Source organism: Phascolarctos cinereus, unplaced genomic scaffold (genome assembly GCF_003287225.1).
Source record: "Phascolarctos cinereus isolate Bilbo 61053 unplaced genomic scaffold, phaCin_HiC Scaffold_9;HRSCAF=440, whole genome shotgun sequence".
Classification (NCBI taxonomy): Eukaryota; Metazoa; Chordata; class Mammalia; order Diprotodontia; family Phascolarctidae; genus Phascolarctos; species Phascolarctos cinereus.
In genome coordinates this window covers 187,723,535-187,743,428 of record NW_027556402.1, presented here as the reverse complement: position 1 = coordinate 187,743,428, position 19,894 = coordinate 187,723,535, and the positions used below count along the sequence as shown (strand labels likewise).

At 38.6% G+C, this 19,894-nt stretch overlaps 1 protein-coding gene and 1 pseudogene across 1 annotated transcript in view; both read right to left on the bottom strand.

The window, feature by feature from the left end:
* Nucleotides 1-2,247: 2,247 nt before the first annotated feature.
* Nucleotides 2,248-4,411, bottom strand: LOC110212173 (FAST kinase domain-containing protein 2, mitochondrial-like; annotated as a pseudogene).
* Nucleotides 4,412-11,310: 6,899 nt separating this feature from the next.
* The window catches only part of SLC2A9 (solute carrier family 2 member 9), a 314,145-nt gene continuing 305,561 nt past the window's right edge, over nucleotides 11,311-19,894 (bottom strand). Inside the window, exon 16 of the mRNA XM_020992085.2 lies at nucleotides 11,311-14,356. Coding sequence (XP_020847744.2) covers nucleotides 14,102-14,356 — 255 coding nt within the window. The 3' untranslated portion in view covers nucleotides 11,311-14,101. The remainder of the gene's footprint in view (nucleotides 14,357-19,894) is intronic.

Genomic DNA, 19,894 nt, shown 5'->3' with positions numbered 1-19,894 from the left:
CACTTTCAAAAGAAGTTACCAAACTGTCTTTTAATTGCTGAATCCGATGGCCCCTTATCAGTCCTCTTCCTTCTGTTAATCATATTCTCCTCCTGGAAACTTTCATCAGTCTTGGTTTTTACAACACATTTCCCTCTGATCTCTCTCTCTGCCTCTCTGACTTCTGCAGCATGCTGTGGTGAGAATCAGTTTGGTGTAGTGGATAGGATGACAGATTTGAAGTCAGGAAGATCTGAATACAAATCCTACATTAAACACTTGCTAGCTGGGCCTCAGTTTTCTCATCTGTAAAATGATGGGTTAGGACCACATGATGTCTGAGGTCCCATCTATCTATAATGTATAATCCTTTCCTGGATCATCATTCATACTCCTACTGATAGTCATGTGTATACCAAAGGGCTTTGTCCTGGGTTTGTCTGTCTGTCTGTCTGTCCCATGCGTTCAAGATCATCTCTATGCTGATGATGCCTATGTCTATATACCTAGTCCTTATCTCTCCTGAACTCAGGTCCTAAATCTCCAGCTCTCTTCAGGATATCTTCACCTGAGCATCTCAGACTCCACAATGCAAAACAAAGTTCCTCCTATTTCTCACTAAATTCATTTTCTTATCTACCAGTCTTGTTTCTGTTAAGGGCAATGTCCTCCTTCTAATTACCCTAATTCATAACCTTGGAGTCATCCTTGACTCTTCCTAAGCCCTACCCCACCCCATATCTAACCAGTTGCCAAGTCTAATTACAACTTCCCATCATCTCTCCTGCGTATTCCACTCACAGAGCCGTTGCCATGGTTCAGGTTCTTGTCACCTTTTTTTTTTTCTGGCCACCTGCAATAGCCTCCTAATTGGTCTCTGCATCATGCCTCTGCCCTCTCTGGTTGACCATCTACTTATCAACCAAACTGATATTCCTAAAGCACAAATCTGATCATGTCATTCCCCTGCTTAAGAAATGCTTCAGTGATTTCCCCATTGCTTCTAGGCTAAAATACTATTTTGTTTGGTAGTTAAAAAGTTTCACCATCTGGCTCCAACTAGTTTTTCCAGCCTTATCTCACATGGTTTTCCCCAATATACTTTATATTCCAGACAAACTGGCCAGGTTGTTGCTCTTCGTGCACAGTATTCTACCTCCTGTCTTTAGGTCTTTGTGTAGGTGTCTTTCTTCTTTCCTGGTTCAGCTCAGGTTTGACCCCCTATGAGGTCCTTAGTGCATCCCTCTCCCCAAAATTATGGTTCATTTGCTTTTTATATATTTTATACCAACTAATCCATGTTCTGAACACATAGAGCCTACCTGAATCTATCCCTGCAATTTTTTTTTTGCAACATATTCTGGGTGAATGGGGCACTTTACCTACTTTTCCCCCGCAGGGCTAAAATTTTAAGCACAGCCTCGAAAGAATGACTTTCCTTATTCCAGCTCCTCTGGCCCTGGGGGTTGTGTTTCAGGAGGAACTCTGTGATTTCCACATTTCTGAAGGAAAGGACTTAAATGAACCTTGGTCTAGTGTGTCATACTGCAGGCTTGAAAAGTGCTCTTTTTAAATAAATGATGCCTTTTCTTTTGTGAATGCTTATGGGGAGACTATTTTATATTTTAAAGAGGAGAAAATGAGAAGGAAACATACTTGTCTATCAGAATCAATTTAATTCAATTCAATAAACATTTATTAAGCACTTACCATGTGCTCGGTACTATGTTAAGCATTGGTGATACAATTCTAGTAACCTGAGGAGACTGGGGTTGGGTGTCTGGCTGTTTTCAGAAATGCTCAAAATGAATCAGGTGAGTTAGGGACAACCAGCTCTGAATGAAAATTTTTGCTTTAGGAGTTGCATGAAAAAAATTTAAGTGTAAATACTGTGCTATACTGTTTTTGAGTCATCATCTTCTCCCAGAGTATATATAATGAGCAAATAAATGAGTATTATGGATACAAAACTGGACTTGGAATCAGGAGGATACAAATTTAAATCCTGTTTTTTTTATCTGCTTTGAAATTTTTATTTAAATTAATTAAAAGAAAATTCGTTAGCTAAAATTCTTCCTGATATGGTAATTTTTAGCAGTGCACAATTCTAATTACATCATCTGTTTCAATGAGCCACCCAGAAAAACCTCCTTTGGCAGAAAATTTGGGAACAAAAATCAGGCTTTAGCAAATACTACAATTCATCCATGTGTTCCTTCTCATAATAGAAACTCATTTCCCATGAAGTTTTTCCTTTATTTTAACATCTTATGCTGCAAATTCAGGAGCAGTGGGGAAAGCTTCTGGTGAGATTTTGGTCTTCAGAAATATGACTGCAGAGTTCATATCCAATTTTTTAATCTCCCAGGTATTGACCAAGATCACATGAGAACCTAGGGCTTATAAGTGATGCATCGTCATTCCCAGCCCTCCTTTGGGGTGAGTGGTGCCAAAACAGAAAGCAGATCTAGGAACACAGAGCAAAGCCACTCCAGGAAAATCTGGTTTAGCCATGAACACATCTGCTTCAGAAATTGGAAATACTTGGCTTCTCCTGGAATCCACTCTCAATTCAAAATCAACAAAATAATTATGTGGCAGCTGTACATTAAAAAAAAATAGTCTCTTATTTTCCAGAATGTTTAACAACACGTTTTCAATCTCTACATTTGAATGAAATAGGGCTGGGGAGCATTCCTTCTATGTTATAGCTGTGGACTGAAAAACTGTGGTGTCCTCACGTTCCAAGCAAGCCTTCACTTGATGTGTGAACTCAGTCTTCTCACTTTTACCTGACATCATCAACTCATTGATGGTATTATCTTGGAGGAGTTGATTAAAAGGGTCCTGGGGGAAATGCTTCAACGCGCAAAAGCTGTACACTGCCTTCAGTAGGCTTAAGGATGAAATTTTTGGAAGACAAGTATTCAAAACATTTGTGATAACCTCTAAAAACAGTTGGTTCTTACATTCATGGAAGTGGTTGAGAGAGGAATATATATATGAGGAATACAGAAAATTTCTTTCTGATTCAGAGACTGAGATTCGTCCAGCACTCTCTTAAGAAACAAGTTCATCAAACTAATATGTCTAAATCTCAAGAACTCAAAACCAAATAGAATAGCAAGAACTTGTTTCATTTGCCACATGTCAAAATTGTAGTTACATAGTCGGCAATTGCTGTAAAGTAGTCTAAATTTTGGTACTGGAGATCCCTGCAGGACCGCAGTTTGCTCATTAACAACCACAAAGGACATCCATGGAGATTAGCAGCAATCATTCTACTGGATTCATTCAGGAGTATGAGAGAACAGTGGGCCAGGGCAGCCAGGGCACCAAAGATGTCCTAGCTACCTACAGGAGAAAATTTATTTAATTCTTTCGAGGCTTTTATCTCTGTTTTCTTTTAAAGAGGGTATGGGGCATGTTTTCTAACACATTTCATCACGGTTTGTGAAGATGTGTTTTAGTGTCCAAATGTGCTTATCAACTAATAGCCACAATCCTGCCTTAAGGGTATCCGCGTTTTTGTTTTCCTCCATGGCTTCTGAGGTACATGATAAAACAGGAAGACATGTCTCGTCACATAATTGATACACTCCTGCACTATCCTCAGCAACACCTGAACTAGATAAATGTTCTGAGGGAGTCTGGTCATGATCAAAGCACACAAAGTGAATATAACTGCTGAAGCTTTACAGTTTAGACTTCTTTAATTACTTGGTCACAGAGCTGAGTAAAAGCAGGATGTTCATAAAGCAACTGTCTTTCAAAGTGCTTTGGCCTTTGGATGTAATTTTGGCAATTTTCCACATAGTTATGAAATAGTTACAGCTGGAAAACCTAGGAAACTTCGAAAACATGTCTGACACATCACTCATGGAATTATAGTGCTGAATGAGGTGCCTGTGTTTGACAAGGTCGGACTGCTTTTCCTTTTGGGAGAGATCATGTTCAGCAGGGACCATCATTTTCTTCAGCCCATCAAGAAGCTGAGGTGTTGTGTCTGACACAGGAAAGCATTGTGAGTCAAAAGACAGTCATCTAGGGTATAGGAGTTTGCCAACTGAAGTTGATGTTAATGTGTTCAGGCTTCTTTTTTGGATTTCATTGCCTTCCAACTGAAAAACTACACCTTGACAGAAAAATCTAATGGATGACTGAGGTTTTTGAAGAGAGTCAAGGAAAAGAAAACATTTTAATGTGCTATTTTGGTAGGTAATTTTTGGTTTGTGAAGTTCCAAAGTGTCTACCTTTATTGTTCTGCTAATGCTTGTGGAACCAAATGGAGAAATATATATATATATATATATATATATATATATATATATATAGATAGATATATATAGATAGATATATATATATAAGATATATAGATATATAGATTTAATTCTCTGAGGTTCCATAAAAAAGAACTTTTTTTGTTATTCATTCTGCTATTGCTTTAAGATTCCTAAAAATTCACCAACAGCCATACTTCTACCAGGCAAACCAGAAGAAGTCCATCATTTTCCCTCTATAGGAACAACAACTTCTCCTGTCATAGTAGACCTTCTTCAGGGCTTGCTTCAGGGCTTATTTTTAGAAAGGACATTGGCAAACTTCACTAGCTCTAGGAGAGGGCAATTAAGATGATTATGGGATTGCAGGCCATGCCATACCAGGGTCATTTGAAAGGCCTGGGACATTTTAGCCTGGGAAAGAAAAGATAGTTGGTGTGTGGGGGACAATGGGGAGTGGGATTGGGAGGGTAAGGGCCTAATAATTATCTTCACGTATTTGGAAAGCTGTTATAGGAAAGAGAGATTAGGCTTGTTCCACTTGTTCTCAGAGAAAAGAACTAGAAGACTTGACTGAAAGTTGAAGAGAGACATAATTCAGTTCCATAAAAGGAAAAAAAACCCAGCCTAATAGTGGGAACCATCCAACAATGAGATTTGAGAGAGGGAGTAAGTTCTCCATCGCTATTGTTCTTTAAATCAAGGCTAGATAATCCCATGCCAAAGATGCTGTAGAGCAAATCTCTGTGTAGGTAAGGGTTGAGGTAGATGACTCAAGGCTGCTTCCAATTAAGATTGTCTAATTCCATGTTTTAGTTCTTACCAGTTTATATCCATAGAAAAAAAGCTAGAAGTCTGGGAACCACATTCAGCTCAGTTAAGCCCTCCAAAATGAAAGCTTCAAGCTGGAACTGCACCAACACAATTGCAAAATGGGACATTGTCAGTGGAGGTGCTGTGTCCCCCATCTCCATTCATTTAAAAAAGTCCAGGCAACTTTTTCTTCTTGTTTGAAAGAAGTCATAGAAATATGACTCAAAGGGAAAATGGACTGGACCTGAAAAAATTGAGCCTTTTGACTTTCACAGAATTGAATGAGCTCTGAGTGGGGAGACAGGTGCTTTGTATTTTCTACCATGCAGTTACATGAATAGGTAAGTTGAAGTGACTCAGCCTGTCCTGATTTATCAGTCTGGTCTCATTGTTCTGCCATTTGACAGGCTCAGCCTGAGATGATAAGCTTAGACTTAGAGAATAGGTTAGTTACTGTGTCCTTTATAGATTGAACAGCACTGACTATAGAATTCGTATGTTTAAAAATGAATGTTTTGATTAGTAAGAGCATAAAGTATCATTATTTAGGGATTGAGATGATTATGAGCCCAATAATTAGAAAACCAACTATCTGGAGCAATGAAGGAAAATTAGCAAATTAATAACTTGGGTTTAGTTACATGAAGCATAATCATTGTTTGGCTTAACTAAAACTTAAATTTGATGACAGCTATCAGTGCTTCAAAGTGTTGGCTGTTCCTGATTCTACGATGAAATGTGCGAACTTCATATATACCACCATAATTCAAACCCACTTTCACTTATTCATATTGGTTTTGTTTACTTGTTCAATCACTCATTGAGTCACCACATTTGCTGAACTCCTACCAAGAGCAAGACACTCTGGGGAGCATAAAGATGAACGAGACAGCCAAAGAATTACAGAATCACAGAATTTTAGATTTGAAATGGACCTCAGGGACCATCTAGTTCAACTGAAAGTTTAAAGAAATCCCTCGTAGAGAATACTTGAAAGGTGACCATCCGGTCCTTGCTTGAGATTCACTCTTAGGAGGAGTAAACTGTTGCCCCTTGTGGATGTTGAACTTGTGGACAGTTCTCTTTGTTAGGAAGTTTTCCCTACATGGAGAAGTCGCCTCTTTGTAACTTCTGACCTGGTTCTGCCCTTTGGGCCAAACAAATACATTTAATTTCTCTTCCATGTGACAGTTCTCTCTTTTCGCTCTCTCTGTCTCTCTCGCTCTATTTCTTTGTCTCTGTCTCTGTCTCTGTCTCTGTCTCTCTCTTAGTGGAATATAAGGTAGGGCCTAAGGGCCACAAGTGTGATTTAAACAAAATGCTATCAGGAGTTTGAAAGAGGAAAGAAAAATCACTTCTGGCTTTGACTGGGGTGATTAGACATTTCATGCAAGAGGTAACATCTGGTCCATGGAAGATGAGTAGAAATCCTGTAAGGTTGGAGATAAGGACTTTGGGTGCCTATCAATCCAGGGGAAACTGCCTACACAGGTCAAGGAAGCTAATGTGATTTGAAAACTGTTATTTTCTTTTTTGGAATTGTTTGTATGACTTGCAGCTATCTTACATCATCCTGAGTGTCTATAACCCAGGTCTCATAATGCTTGAATTCCCCCTGTGAGGATTGGTTGAGATTAGTTGTGATCTAGAGCTTTACCCCATTAGGCCATTCTCTGGTGCTATGAACAGATTGATGGATTTGTCCTGACTCATGGTGCTCATTGTTTAAATGTTCCCTACCTGCATTCACCCCTCAGGCTACCTCATCCATCACTGTTGGCCCTAAGAAATTTTCATATATCTTCTAGATGGTAAGTGATCCAGAACATATCCCAGATGTTGGGGATCTGGGACTTGGCAGAAATTGTACATGTTTCTTCATTTATCCTTCACTTAACAAATAGCTTGATTGACTTATTAGCTTTGTGTAGGAGCATATTCCTGGGTTCGACTCCGATATTTGAGAGATAAATTGGCTTAATCAGTGCTAGGTATTATACATATGGAGGTAATGAAGCCAGAGAAAGTAAATTAAATTACCATGACAGTAATCTTATTTTTGTTCTCCATCATTCCCCTTTCCTACTGTCACCATGACCCTTGCCTCCTCTTCCCTTGCCTCTCTTCCCTCAATAGAAACAATTAAATAAAAACATTAAAATACATACACAATAATAAAATATTAATTTGTTAACTTTGTTTTTAAAAGCCTATTAATGGGGGCAGCTAGGTGATGCAGTGGATAGAGCACCAGCCCTGGAATCAGGAGGACCTGAGTTCAAATGTGGCCTCAGACACATAACACTAGCCGTGTAACCCTGGGCAAGTAACTTAAGTCCCATTGCCCAAAACAAAAAAAAAAGCCTATTAATACCTTTAACTGCATAGAAACAAAAACGTGCTTTGTTCCTCAATTTTTTCTTTATTATTTACAGAGGTGGGTTTGGTTTGTATATTGTTTTGACTCCATCTTCCACACTTTAGATCATTTCGCATATCTTCATGATTTTCATATTTGCCATGTTTTATGGTGAAATAACATTGCATCTATGTTCATTTTCCACATTTGCCTTTCACCAATGGTAAGACACACAGATTGTTCCTTCCTTCCTTCCTTCCTTCCTTCCTTCCTTCCTTCCTTCCTTCCTTCCTTCCTTCCTTCCTTCCTTCTTCCTTCCTTCCTTCCTTCTTTGCTTTAATGAATATAATGTTGCTAGGAATATTCATGTACAGTCAGGACTTTTATTCTCTATAGTATTCTCTATAGTCTTGCTAGTGGGATAATGGCCTCAGAGGGCAGAACAGCTTTGTAGTCCTTATTATATAATTTCACATTGCTTTCCCAAAAGATTATTTGAATGTTCAGTTCCAGCAGCAGTGTGTAACAATTGGTTTCTCCACAGATCTATTAGCATTGTGATTTATTCAACATATCAATCAAGAAGCATTTATTAAGTACTTGCTATGGCCAGGAAGTGGGCTAGGAACTGGGGATATAAAGGAAAAACAAAATTAAACAGACCTTGCCCTGAGGAGCTTACATTCTAACTATCTTTACCAATTGAATAAGGTAGTTAATTGTAATCAGTATCAATTTCATTTCTCTTGTCCTTTCCCCCTTTTTAAAGTTCTCAGCACCCTCCTTAAATAATTCAGGGTTAAATCCCTGTGATTATAGAATATATTTTCTCATTATTCTTATTTATTCTTATTTTTTATAAATTCCGATCCTAGCTCTATTGAGTTTAGTTAATCTTAGCTTTGTTGACTGTACACAGAAAGCTGACTCAGAGATAACTCTCACATCTATAATGTCTTCTTTTTGTTAAAATGGAGTTAATTTCATTCCTTGTGATGATGTTTGATATTCACCAGGTCCACTTTCTATAAATTATTTTTTTGAAGTAAGTATGATACTGGGGCTTGAGGCTTCTATAGAGTCGACAAGAGGGGTGTCAGATACATAGCCCAGCTATCAACTCTCCCAGGTGTGGAAAGGACAAGATTAAAATGTAATTGGGAAATATTTAGTAACATTAATAAAAATACAATAAAACATAGGCGTTCCATTTTAAAACTGAGTTGATATGTGGTCCATAGGGATCCTTATATATGGATTTTGTGGCCCCTGTTTCTATTTGAAATTCTATTTGAGGAGTTTGAGTTTGGTCTACAAGTCTGGCTTCTTTCTTTCTTTTATTTAAAATTTTTTTTTAAGCAATTGGGGTTAAGTGACTTGCCCAGGGTCACACAGCTAGTAAGTGTCAAGTGTTTGGTCTGAGGCCAGATTTGAACTCAAGTCCTCCTGACTTTAGGGACAGTGCTCTATCCATTGTGCCACCTAGCTGCTCCAAGTCTGGCTTATTTCAGTTTTTCCTTCTGAACCAAACTTTCTCATATATTTCTCCCTATCCTTAACCTTTTTTGCCTTTGCACTGAAGTCACCAAGCATCAGAGTGTATTTTGATTTGATTTTGAGGGTCTTTTCTAGTTCTCTACAGAATTTTTCTGCCATATCACCCTGATGTTGGAGCATAGATTTCATATTGCTCTTCTACTGGTTGTTGGCCTTCTTCACTGATGGCACCCAGTGAATGCCCATGCCCACAAAGGAGAATCCTTACTTGGGGCCTTCTCTACCCTCAGGCCACTTGGACCTAAGAAACAATTCCTCTTCCTTGGCTTCTGAGTTTGTGCTTTCACATGCTAGGCAAAGAGAATGGAGTCTCCAGCTTTATGAGTTTTAAAAAGTCAGGAAAATTAGCCATAGTAATTTAGGAATCAAAGTCCAGTCCAGAATTTATAGCATTGATTCTCTGAGGAATAAGAAGTGATCTTCAGGAAATATCTTCTGTACTTATCAGTGGAAGTTTGAAAAAGGACTCATGTACTAGTCATAACACATTTGGGCCCTGAACTTGGGACGAGTAATATGTAGAAACTGAACTGAGTTCCCCCCCTTCCCCGCCAACTGAGGTAGTGTAATAATAATAATAACAATGATAATAATAATAATAATAATAATAATAATAATAATAAAAATAGTAATAATAGTAACAGGCATTTATAAAGTACTTTAAGGTTTGCACAGTGCTTTAAAGTATTTTTTCATTTTGTCTTGACAAAAAAACCTAGGAGATAGGTGCTATTAGTACTTCCATTTTACAACTGAGGAAGAAGAGAGACAGAGGTTAAGTGGCTTGCCAAGAGTCACACAGATAGGGTCTGAGGCCAGATTGGAACTTGGGTCATTCTGAATCCAAGGCCAGCACTCTATCCATTGTGCATCCCAGCTGCCTTAGAGGAATACAGAGGAGAGTATGCTCAGAAGTATGAGGGGAAAATGTTTGCATACTTGTTCTTGATACATCTTTGAAGTAAATATCACTTTGTAAATGCTTTAAAAATGGATTTCTCTGATTATTATAGAATTAGAACCCCCCCCCCAATAGTTAAGGGTAACATGTTTCTTTGAAGTATTGCCATTTATACCCTTTGGCAATCTACCTCTTGGGATGATGGATCTTTCTCTTATAAATTTGTAGCAATTCCCTATAGATCTGGGAAATAACTTTTATTAGAAATGTTTATGCCAAAGATTTTTTCCAATATGTTTATTTTCTTCTTATTCTGTATGTATCAATTTTTGTTGTATAAAATTTGTTTTTATGTATTCAAATCCTATATGTCTTCTATTTATTGGTTACATAGTTTTCCTCTTTTTGAATACTGTAACATTTGTGGTTTCATTTTCTTCTAAAATTTTATTCATATATATGCATACATACACATATATGTATATTTAGACCATTATCTATTTGGAATTTATTATGGGCACAGAGAGTAAAAAGGAGATCTAATCAGATTTATATTCTTTGCCTATAACTGAACCATTCTTGTATTTCTAACATAAATCCTAATTGATAATGATGATGAATATTTGGACATATTGCTATATTCCATTTATTGACATTTTATTATTTGTGTATCACTATTCATTGATGATATTGATTTAACTCCTTCTATGAGGCAAATGTGGTTCTGTTCCATAAATCTTGTAAGAATAACATAAAGAGAACCATATTTCTAAAAATATTTTATATAGATTGAGTTTTTGAATGTTTGGTAGAATTCACTTATAAACTTAGTGCCTTCTTATATGGCAATTCATTAATGATCTGAATTTCTTCTTTGAGTTGGGTTTATTCAGGTTATTCTTATTTTGCTGCTGTGAGTATTTCCCATTTTTGTAAATGTACATCTATTTCTTTTGTATTCTCAGTTTCGTTGGCATCTATCTTTGCATACTAGTCTGAGAGTTGCATGTATTTCAGTAGCATTCCTTATGATCTCTGCCAACTCATTTGTGATTTTGATAATTTGATTTTTCCTCTCTCCTTGTTTTGATTGAATTTTTAAATGGTTTGTTGAGTTTATTGTTTTTTCCTTAAAACACACCATATACTTGTTGTACTTATTAATTCAATTTTTCTTTTCTTTCCAATTTTATTTCTATCCCTTTTGGTTTCGATAGTTTCTTGCTTTGGGCTTAATTTCGATGTATTAATTTGTTGATTTTCTAATTAGGTAATCTGAGAACAATTCATCAGTTTTCTAAATAAGGAGTATATGCTTTTGTTCAAGATGCTGGCATCTGGTTCCACATTGTTTGGATGTCAATATATCTACCCTGTGTCCCCATTAGCCAGTCATCAAATGAAAGACAACTTTCAAAAGCTCAGCTTAATATTTATTACTTTATTTAGCTCCATTTCAAGAAACTCTCTGATTACAAATATCAATTTTCTTTGCATACCTGAAAACAAAATACAGCTTGACCAGTCAAATAGAATGTTATCAAGAGCAATGTGTTTGTATTTGAGAGAAAGGCAAGTCCATTGTCAGAACATTTTTAAAAACCTAATATTGACCAGGCAAGAACAATTTGCAAATTAATTATTTAGGACTCATATATTTGAAATTCAGATAAAGTGGTGGCCGCAATTCAAGCATGATGTCACTTACAAGTGGGTACTTTTAGTTTTATAAAAAATAATATGGCTCAACTTTTCTTTTTACCCATGGAAATGGAGTTCTGGGGACCCGTCTACAATTCTAATCAAAGATATAAATTACTGCTGAAGGTGTTTTTAGGACATGGTGATTTCTGAAGTGGAGAATTCAAAATGAAATTATTCTTAGTTTATGGGATGTCTTTGAAGTGGTTTGCCCTGAACTATTGTAAGACAGTGCCAAATATGTGGGACTATCAGGCATAGGGGTTGAGGTCAGGGTTAGGATCATTTCTATTAAGGTCACTGAATTAAGGTCTTCTTCCTCAGAACAGAAAGGATCCTCAACCCAACCAAATTGAAGAGTTTGAATCAGAATTTAGAATCAATCATACAACATTTGTTTGTGCAATCAAAGACTTCATTAATAGGAGCACAATGTCAAGATCAAAGGACACCATGATCCCTGTACTTCACCCTAGCTAGCTCACAATCTGAATATTGGGATCAGTTCTGGACATCACATTTTAGGCAGGACATGGATTTGCTGCAATGCCTCCAGCTGGGAGCAATAACATTTTTGATTGTCATAGCAAGATTGGTCAAAGGAAAGGGGGATGCTTAGCTTGGAGAAGAAGAGGCTTGGAGGGGACAGGATAGCTGTTGTCAAGCATCTCAAGAGCTGTCATGGGGTAGGACAACTAGACTTGTCCTTCTTGGCCTGGATGGGCAGATGTAGGATAAATAGAGGGAAATTGCAGAGAGACAGGCAAATATTGGCTCAATAGATAATAATAATAGCATATATATATATGTATATATATATCACTTACTATGTGCTATGCATTGTGCTAAGCACTTTACAATGATCTCATTTGATCCTCACAACAACCCTAGGAAGTAGGCGCTATTATCAGCCTCATATTACAGATGAGGAAACTGAGGCAAATGGGTTGAGTGACTTGCCCAGAGTCACACAGCTAGTAAGTGTCTGAAGACAGATTTAAACTCATGGTTTTCCACCTAGCTGCCCTTTAATAGATTCCTAACAAGAGGAATGGAGAAGGGAGCAAGTATTTATTAGGTGCCTACCAAATGCTAAGTGCTCTGCTAAGCGTTTTTTTTATAATTGTTGCCCTATTTGATCATTTAAGCTGCCCCTAGATTTCATCCAGGAAGAGCTAGATGATCATTTGTCAGGAATGTGGAAGAAGGGATTTGCATTCAGGTATGACCCTGCATGTGTTGCCAACTTTGGGTTTTCGCAATTGTATGAAATAACTTCTCCACTGGAGTCCCTGTCCTGTGGGAGCATGTCAGGAATTCTGACGACCTTGCTCTAACATTAGGAAAACATTGGGTCAAAACTTTCATTGACAAAACTACATGTTGGTGGACAAACACACACATTCACATACACACTTCTCACCTTTTATTCTAAAATATTCATACATGTACACACATATATATTCACAGAGACAACTTACAAATGTCTGCATTAGTACAGTTGAGTTTTTAGAATTATTCTTTTACCACAACAAAATGATTTTCCTGTTTCTATTTGGCAAAGGTTGAAACGAAAGTGAATCTTCATTTCCTGAGTTCTCCCTGAGAAGGTGGCTACAGGGTGAACTGGGCCAGGGGACAGAGCTGAGTTCAACTTAAAAATCAACCCTAGCTGGGTCTGATCTAACCACAGCCAACGGGAGAGCTGACTCCTTTGATTGTCTGCTCTGGGGCCTCTGTAGGGGATCGCTGTGTTTCTGTGATACAGTTAATGGAACACGGAGTCATGGTTCTTCTATCCACACTTAATTTAACTTCTGTTACAAGATATAACATGTTCTTCATTTTCTTTATGGTTCAATTTGCCAGTTAGCACAGGCGTCTCTGTTTGTACAAGCCCAGGAATAAGAACACAGCTCTCTGATATGACTGGATGGAACATCACCCATCCCAGCTCATCCCCAGGAACAGACTGATCACAGAGCATGTTTTCTGAAGCTGCTATAGTTAGCGAGAGAATGTTCTCTGTAGACCCCAATTTTATCCTCATTCCACGTGAAGGGGACTTTCTTCAGGAACTGAGTGCCCAGGAGTTGACTTATTGTTGTTGTTATTATTAATATTATTATTATTAGTGTTCATCTTATGCATCTCCTCAATTTGCTCTTAAACCAAGCACTTTCCCCAGAATGATTCAAGGGAGTTCTATCTGTGGCAACATGAGATGAGAAAAACTACACTAAAGGAATGGGCTGTTGGAGGGGCAGAATAAGGGTGGAGAGATGGGGAGACTTTTCACTTTCTAGACTCCAGAAGTTCAAGAATAAGCAGCCACAGTCAAGTTGAGGAGGTTATGGTCTTTCTCTCTCTACAGATGAATATTTTAAAATCTCCATGAGCAGAGAAGTTTGGCTACTTCGAGTGTTTCAGGACAATGACTTTTTGAACTTAGGAAAGCATCTCTCTTCTAGACACATAAACTCCAGCCCCCAAATGGAGAGACTGTTCAAGTTAAATGATTTTATTTTGGATGTGGTTGTCAAGTGTGAAAGAAGACTCTAGCTCAGACTTCCTGTTGCCTTGTCCACTGGCTCCGGCTTGCTCTATTTTCTCCTCTGGGAGGTTTTCCTTATTCCTTCTGGCAAACACCTGGCTGATTTCTGCATAAGTCTTGTTTTTGGTCTCAGGAAGGACAAAATAGAAGTAAGTCGCTCCTAGTATGCAGATTGTGGCAAAGACCAGGAAGCAGTATGTTTTCAAACCTTCCTGTAAGCAGATAGATAGGAGAGCTCCATTGAAAACATTCCAACATATTTAGCAATAGATCATCACAACTTCGGATTTAGGAAAGGGTGGAGACTCAGTTAGTTTGAAAAACAACTAACAGTTCCAAAGAATGTACTGATTTTGAGAATGTCATACCCAGGAAGCACTATTATTCTATTGGCCATTTACATAAAAAGGCTTTAAAAAATGCCTCAAAAAGAGACCAAGAAGTTTCTATAACTTAGTTTTCATATGTTACTTCCTGAAAGTAAGCCACTATGATGACAAAATGTACATAAGAACTAGAAGTTATCCTGAATGCACACTTGTAACATGCATTCAACAGTTAATAAGCACTTCTTATATACAAGGTGCTGCAGATCATTGATTAAAAATGATGTAATCCTTGATCTCAAAGAGTTTGCCTTCTGCTAAAGAGAATATAGCACATACATATAAAACAAAGTAATAAGTGATTGGGGCAAAGCAGGGATCCAAAGTGTTCTTGGAAAGCTAGAGCAGGGAGAGAAGAATCACTCTCAAGAATTATTTATTAAATGACTACTACATGCAACGTCCTGTTCTAGGTGTATCGGGAAATGCAAAAATAAACGAGACGTCCCTACACTGAGAAGTTTACAATGTACTATGGAAAATGCATTCATTTATTCATTCAACAAATACTTAGTTACTGACTTTTCTGTGCAAGGCACTGTGCTAGGCACTGTGTTATCAATTAATCAGCAAATATTTATTATTCTGTGCCAGACACTGTGGTAAATACTGGAAACACACAGAAAATGTCAACATAGTTCCTGTCCTCAAGGAGCTTACATTCTAACAAGGGAGACTACTGTGCATAAATAGGTACACACCAGATACATCCAGGATAACCTTAGAATAGAAAGCATTAGTAGTGGGGAGGGTTAGGAGAGGCCTCCTGCCAAAGCAGTGCTTCAGCTGAGTCTGGAAGGAAGTCATAGATTTGAAGAGGCTGAGGTGAGGCAGAGAACATTTCAGGCATGGGAGAGATAGTCAGTTCAAAGGCAAGGAGACACGAGATGGAATGCTATCTGTGAACAACAGCAAGGCTCATAGAATCATTCAATTCAAGCTGGAAGGTACCTTTGAGGTCTTTGAGTCCAATCCCTGCATTTTACAGATGAGGAAACTGAGGAACAGAGAATGTAAGTGACTTGCTGAGGGTCACACAAGTAGTAAGTATCTCAGGTAGGGTTTGAGGTTGGCATTGCTCAGATCCAATGTTGGCATGTTTTGCCACTTCGCTGTCTGCCAGGGGGGTGGCCTGTAAGGTGTGTAAGGGCGAACAATCACTGACGAGGTGAAAAGAGGACAGGTTGTGAAGGGCTTTAAATGCCAGAGAAATTTTATGTTTGGTCCAAGAGGTAACAAGCAGTCCCTGGAGCATTTTAAGTGCAAATGTCATGGCTAGACTTACACTTTAGGAAAAATCTTTTGAATTGAAGATGGAAAGACAAGTAAGACGAGTCAGAGAGATAAGTTAGGAGGCTTTTGCAGTACCCAAGGTGAATTGTAGTTCTGAACTAGAGTGGTGGCTATGTGATTGGAGACAAGCTATACAGAAGAGATGCTGTAGGAATAGAAACAATAACTAGATGTGTGTGGTGAAAGTGAGGAGGTGACGACTTGGAGGCAAAAGACTGGGGCTGAATATCTAGCTCTGTGCATCACCAACATGGTGGTGACAATTAATCCCATGGTAGTAGAGGAGAGAATTAAGGGAGAGTGTAGAGAGGAAGGAGAAGAGAGCCTAGGACAGAGCCTCGGGGGTACACCTACAGTTAGTGGACTCGACGTGGTTAGAAATACAGCCAAGGTGACTGAGAAGGAGTGGACACATAGGAGGAGAACCATAAGAAAGCAGTGTCATGAAAACCCAATGAGGAGAGAATATCAAATAGAAGAAGGTGTGATATCGTGTCAAATGCTGCAGAGAGGCCAAGAAGGACAATGGGATCACAGGAACAGCATGATACAGTGGAAAGAATACTGAATTTAGGATTACTAGACCTGGGTTCAAATCCTGGCTTTTCCATGTGTGATTTCTGTGTTCTTAGGTCATTCATTTAATCTCCCTGGGCCGCATTTTCCTCACTTATAAAATAAGGGAATGTTCTAGATGATGCCTAACATCTAAATCTATGTTCCAATTTACCACGGGATATTAAAAGTTAATGGAGTTTCCGAAAAAGACAGCCTTATAGCCAGAATAGTTTCAGTGTTGGGCAAACATTGGAATAGAAGTTACCCGGGTGGAGGCTACATCTTCCATGAAACTTTCTCTGACTTACCAATGTAAAGAAACCCTTTCCTTCCTCCTTAGGCCCCTCCTAATAAGTTTATAGACCTGGAGCTGGAAGGAGCTGGAAGCCTATCTAAGATGTATCTATCTAGTTCAACCTCTACTCAAATCATACTTTTTTCTTCATTGCATCCCAGGGAAGTGATCAGCTGGACTCTGTTTGAAGCTGTCCAGTGACAGGGAATTCGCCACCTCCATGGCAGCCCATGCATTTCTTGTAAAGGTCTAATTAGTGACTAATACTAGGGACGTAATAATGCTTGTCAATTGGCTGAAGCTGTGCTTCTCTTTCGCACTTACGTTCTATTTTATAGAATAGTCATTTTTGTTTAGCAGCTTAATAAAGTTTTTTTTAATCCAACTATGCACTTGTCTCCCCCTAATAAATTTTAACATCCTTAGTGGTAGAAATCTTATCTAATTTATCTTTGTATCTTCCCTGCCCTCTACAGCTGCAGCTGTCTGAGAGGTAGCATGGTACAACAATCACTACCACCACCAACTACTCGTTCAGTCCTTGTAGTCATAACTGACTCTCAGTGACTCCATTTGAGGTTTTCTTGGCAAAGATACTGGAATAGTTCATCATTTCTTTCTCCAGCTCATTTTATAGATGAGGAAACTGAGGCAAACAGGGGTAAATGACTTGCCCAGGGTCACAGAGCCAGTAAGTTTCCAAGGCTGGATTTGAACTCAGGTTTTTCTGACTCCAGGCTTGGCACTCCATCCACTGCACCCCCCAGCTGACCCCAACAACAGCTAACATTTACATGATGCTTTAAGGTTCGTGAAGTTCTTTACATGTGTAAGTATAGATAGAAAGCCAGTCTCAAAGCCAGGATGATTTGGGTTCAAGTCACACTTTTGACTCATGTTGGACTTACTTTCTTTGTGCTCTAGGAATCTTTCATCTATGCCTCTGTCTCTGTCTCTTCCTCTCCTGCCCATTAATCCTATTTCTACTCTCTGGGGCCAATGGAACTAGTCGATCCTCCTCCAGAAGATGGCCCTTCCCATACTTAGAGGGTATGTTACTTCAGAGGTTTACTCTCAGGAATCCAAGTATTGCACAAGAATTGGGTGCTGGAGTTAAGTCAGATGCACTTGAGTCTCAGCGATGAAACTGGAGCCATTGGCTGCTATAAATAAGAAAGCTGTCAACTTCACTGAGGGAGCGGGACACCAAACCGATTTCAATTCAGCATTTATAAGACACCCGCTGTATGCAGGTCCCTGGGTCTGGTGCAGGGAATACAGATTCAAAAATGCTGGTTCCTGCTCTCAAGAAGTCTGCCTTCTCTTGGGAGGATACATATCAAACATAAGTTTGATAAAGGCAGAAAGTGGCGGGGCAAAGGACAGATTCTGAAAACAAAAAACACTTTTGGAAAATTAGATTAAGGAAAGATTGCTTTCAGTGAGACAATCAGGGACCTCTTTATAGAGCAACTTGAGGTGAGCCTTGAAGCAAGCAAAGGTTTTCATCACGGATGACTTGAGGGGTGGGGCTATAGAAAAAAGCACTGACTTTGGAGTTAGAAGACCTGGGTTCAAATCCCACCCCTGATGGTTAACGTCTATGTGACCTTGGACAAGTCATTCAACCTCCAGGGATTCAGTTTTCTCATCTGTAAAATGGGAGGGGTAGATTACATCAGGGCAAGGGTCTGACCTGTGTGAATACAAACAGATGGAAGAGAATGCAGGATGAGATTGGGTACAAACTAGACCCTTAAACCTAGACCACTGGGTACTCTATTATGCAGGCTGGTTTATCTTCTCACGTTATTTTTCTCTTTCCCTTTTCCCCTTCTCCCCATTAAACTTGGTGTCAGAAAAGGATCTGATCACATTCATTTATACCTCAGTATAAACATTGGCCACAGTACTTCCTCTCCTAGGAGTCTTGCATTTTAAGTTTTATCTCTTATTTTTTGAATGAAAGGGCTTGTCTCCTGTGAAAGGAATTTAGGCATCCAGAGAAGTCTGGGTAGGGGATCTGTAGGGAACATCATGGATTAGGAATCAGAAGGCTAGGTTCAAATTCTGGCTGTGCCACTCATTCATTGTTTGATTTCATACAAGTCACTTGATCTCTCCAGGCCTCAATCTCCTCATCTATACATAGGGATATTACTTATAATATCTACCTCACAGGATTCTTCTAAAGATCAATGAAATAACAGTCGAAAATGTTTTGTCACTTGTAAAGAAGTAGGATACAGCTAAAAAAGGCTGTTATTTGAAGAAGTGCTAAATGGAAATTGTTGTGATCAGGGACCATGCTCTCTTTCTCTGTCTTGTATTTTAAGGAAGATATTATTTTCTAGAGATAAGGGTGGAGAGCATTCTTTGCCGTGTGATGGGCCCAGAAATGTAAAACAGGTAATTGGAGCATTTCCAAAAGATGTCCCTCTAGGGCACTGCCCCTGAAGTCAGGAGGACCTGAGCTCAAATCCAGCTCTTAACGTTTACTAGCTGTGTAACCCTAGACAAGTCACTCCATCTTGTTTGCCTCAGTTTCCTCATCTGTAAAATGAGCTGGAGAAGGAAATGACAAATCAATCCAGTATCTTTATTTTTTAAGGACATTTTTGTTCAAAGTTTGGAGTTACAAATTCTATCCCTTCCTCTCTACCTCCCCTCCCTTCTCCCTGAGACAGTAAGCAATCAGATAAAGGTTATACATGTACAATTATGTAAAACATTTCCATACTAGTCATTTTCTACAAGAAGATTTGGATAAAAGAAAAAAAAGAAAGAAAGAAAGTGAAAAATTGCAGGCTGTATTCAGTCAATATCAATTCTTTCTCTGGAGGTGCACAGCATGCTTCATCATTAGTCCCTTGGGATTGTCTTAGATCATTGCATTGCTGTGAATAACCAAGCCATTCACTGGACAATATTGCTATTTCTGTGTACAATATTGTCCTGATTCTGTTCACTTCACTACACATCAGTTAATGTAAGTCTTTCCAGGTTTTTCTGAAATCATCCTGTTTGTCATTTCCTATAGCACAATAATATTCCATTACAACCATATACCACAGCTCATGTAGCCATTCCCCAATTAATGGGCATCCCTTTGATTTCCAATTCTTAGCCACCACAAAAAAACCTGCTATAAATATTTTTGAACAAATAGGTCCTTTTCCCTTTTTTCGGATGTCTTTAGGACAAAGACCTAGTGGTGG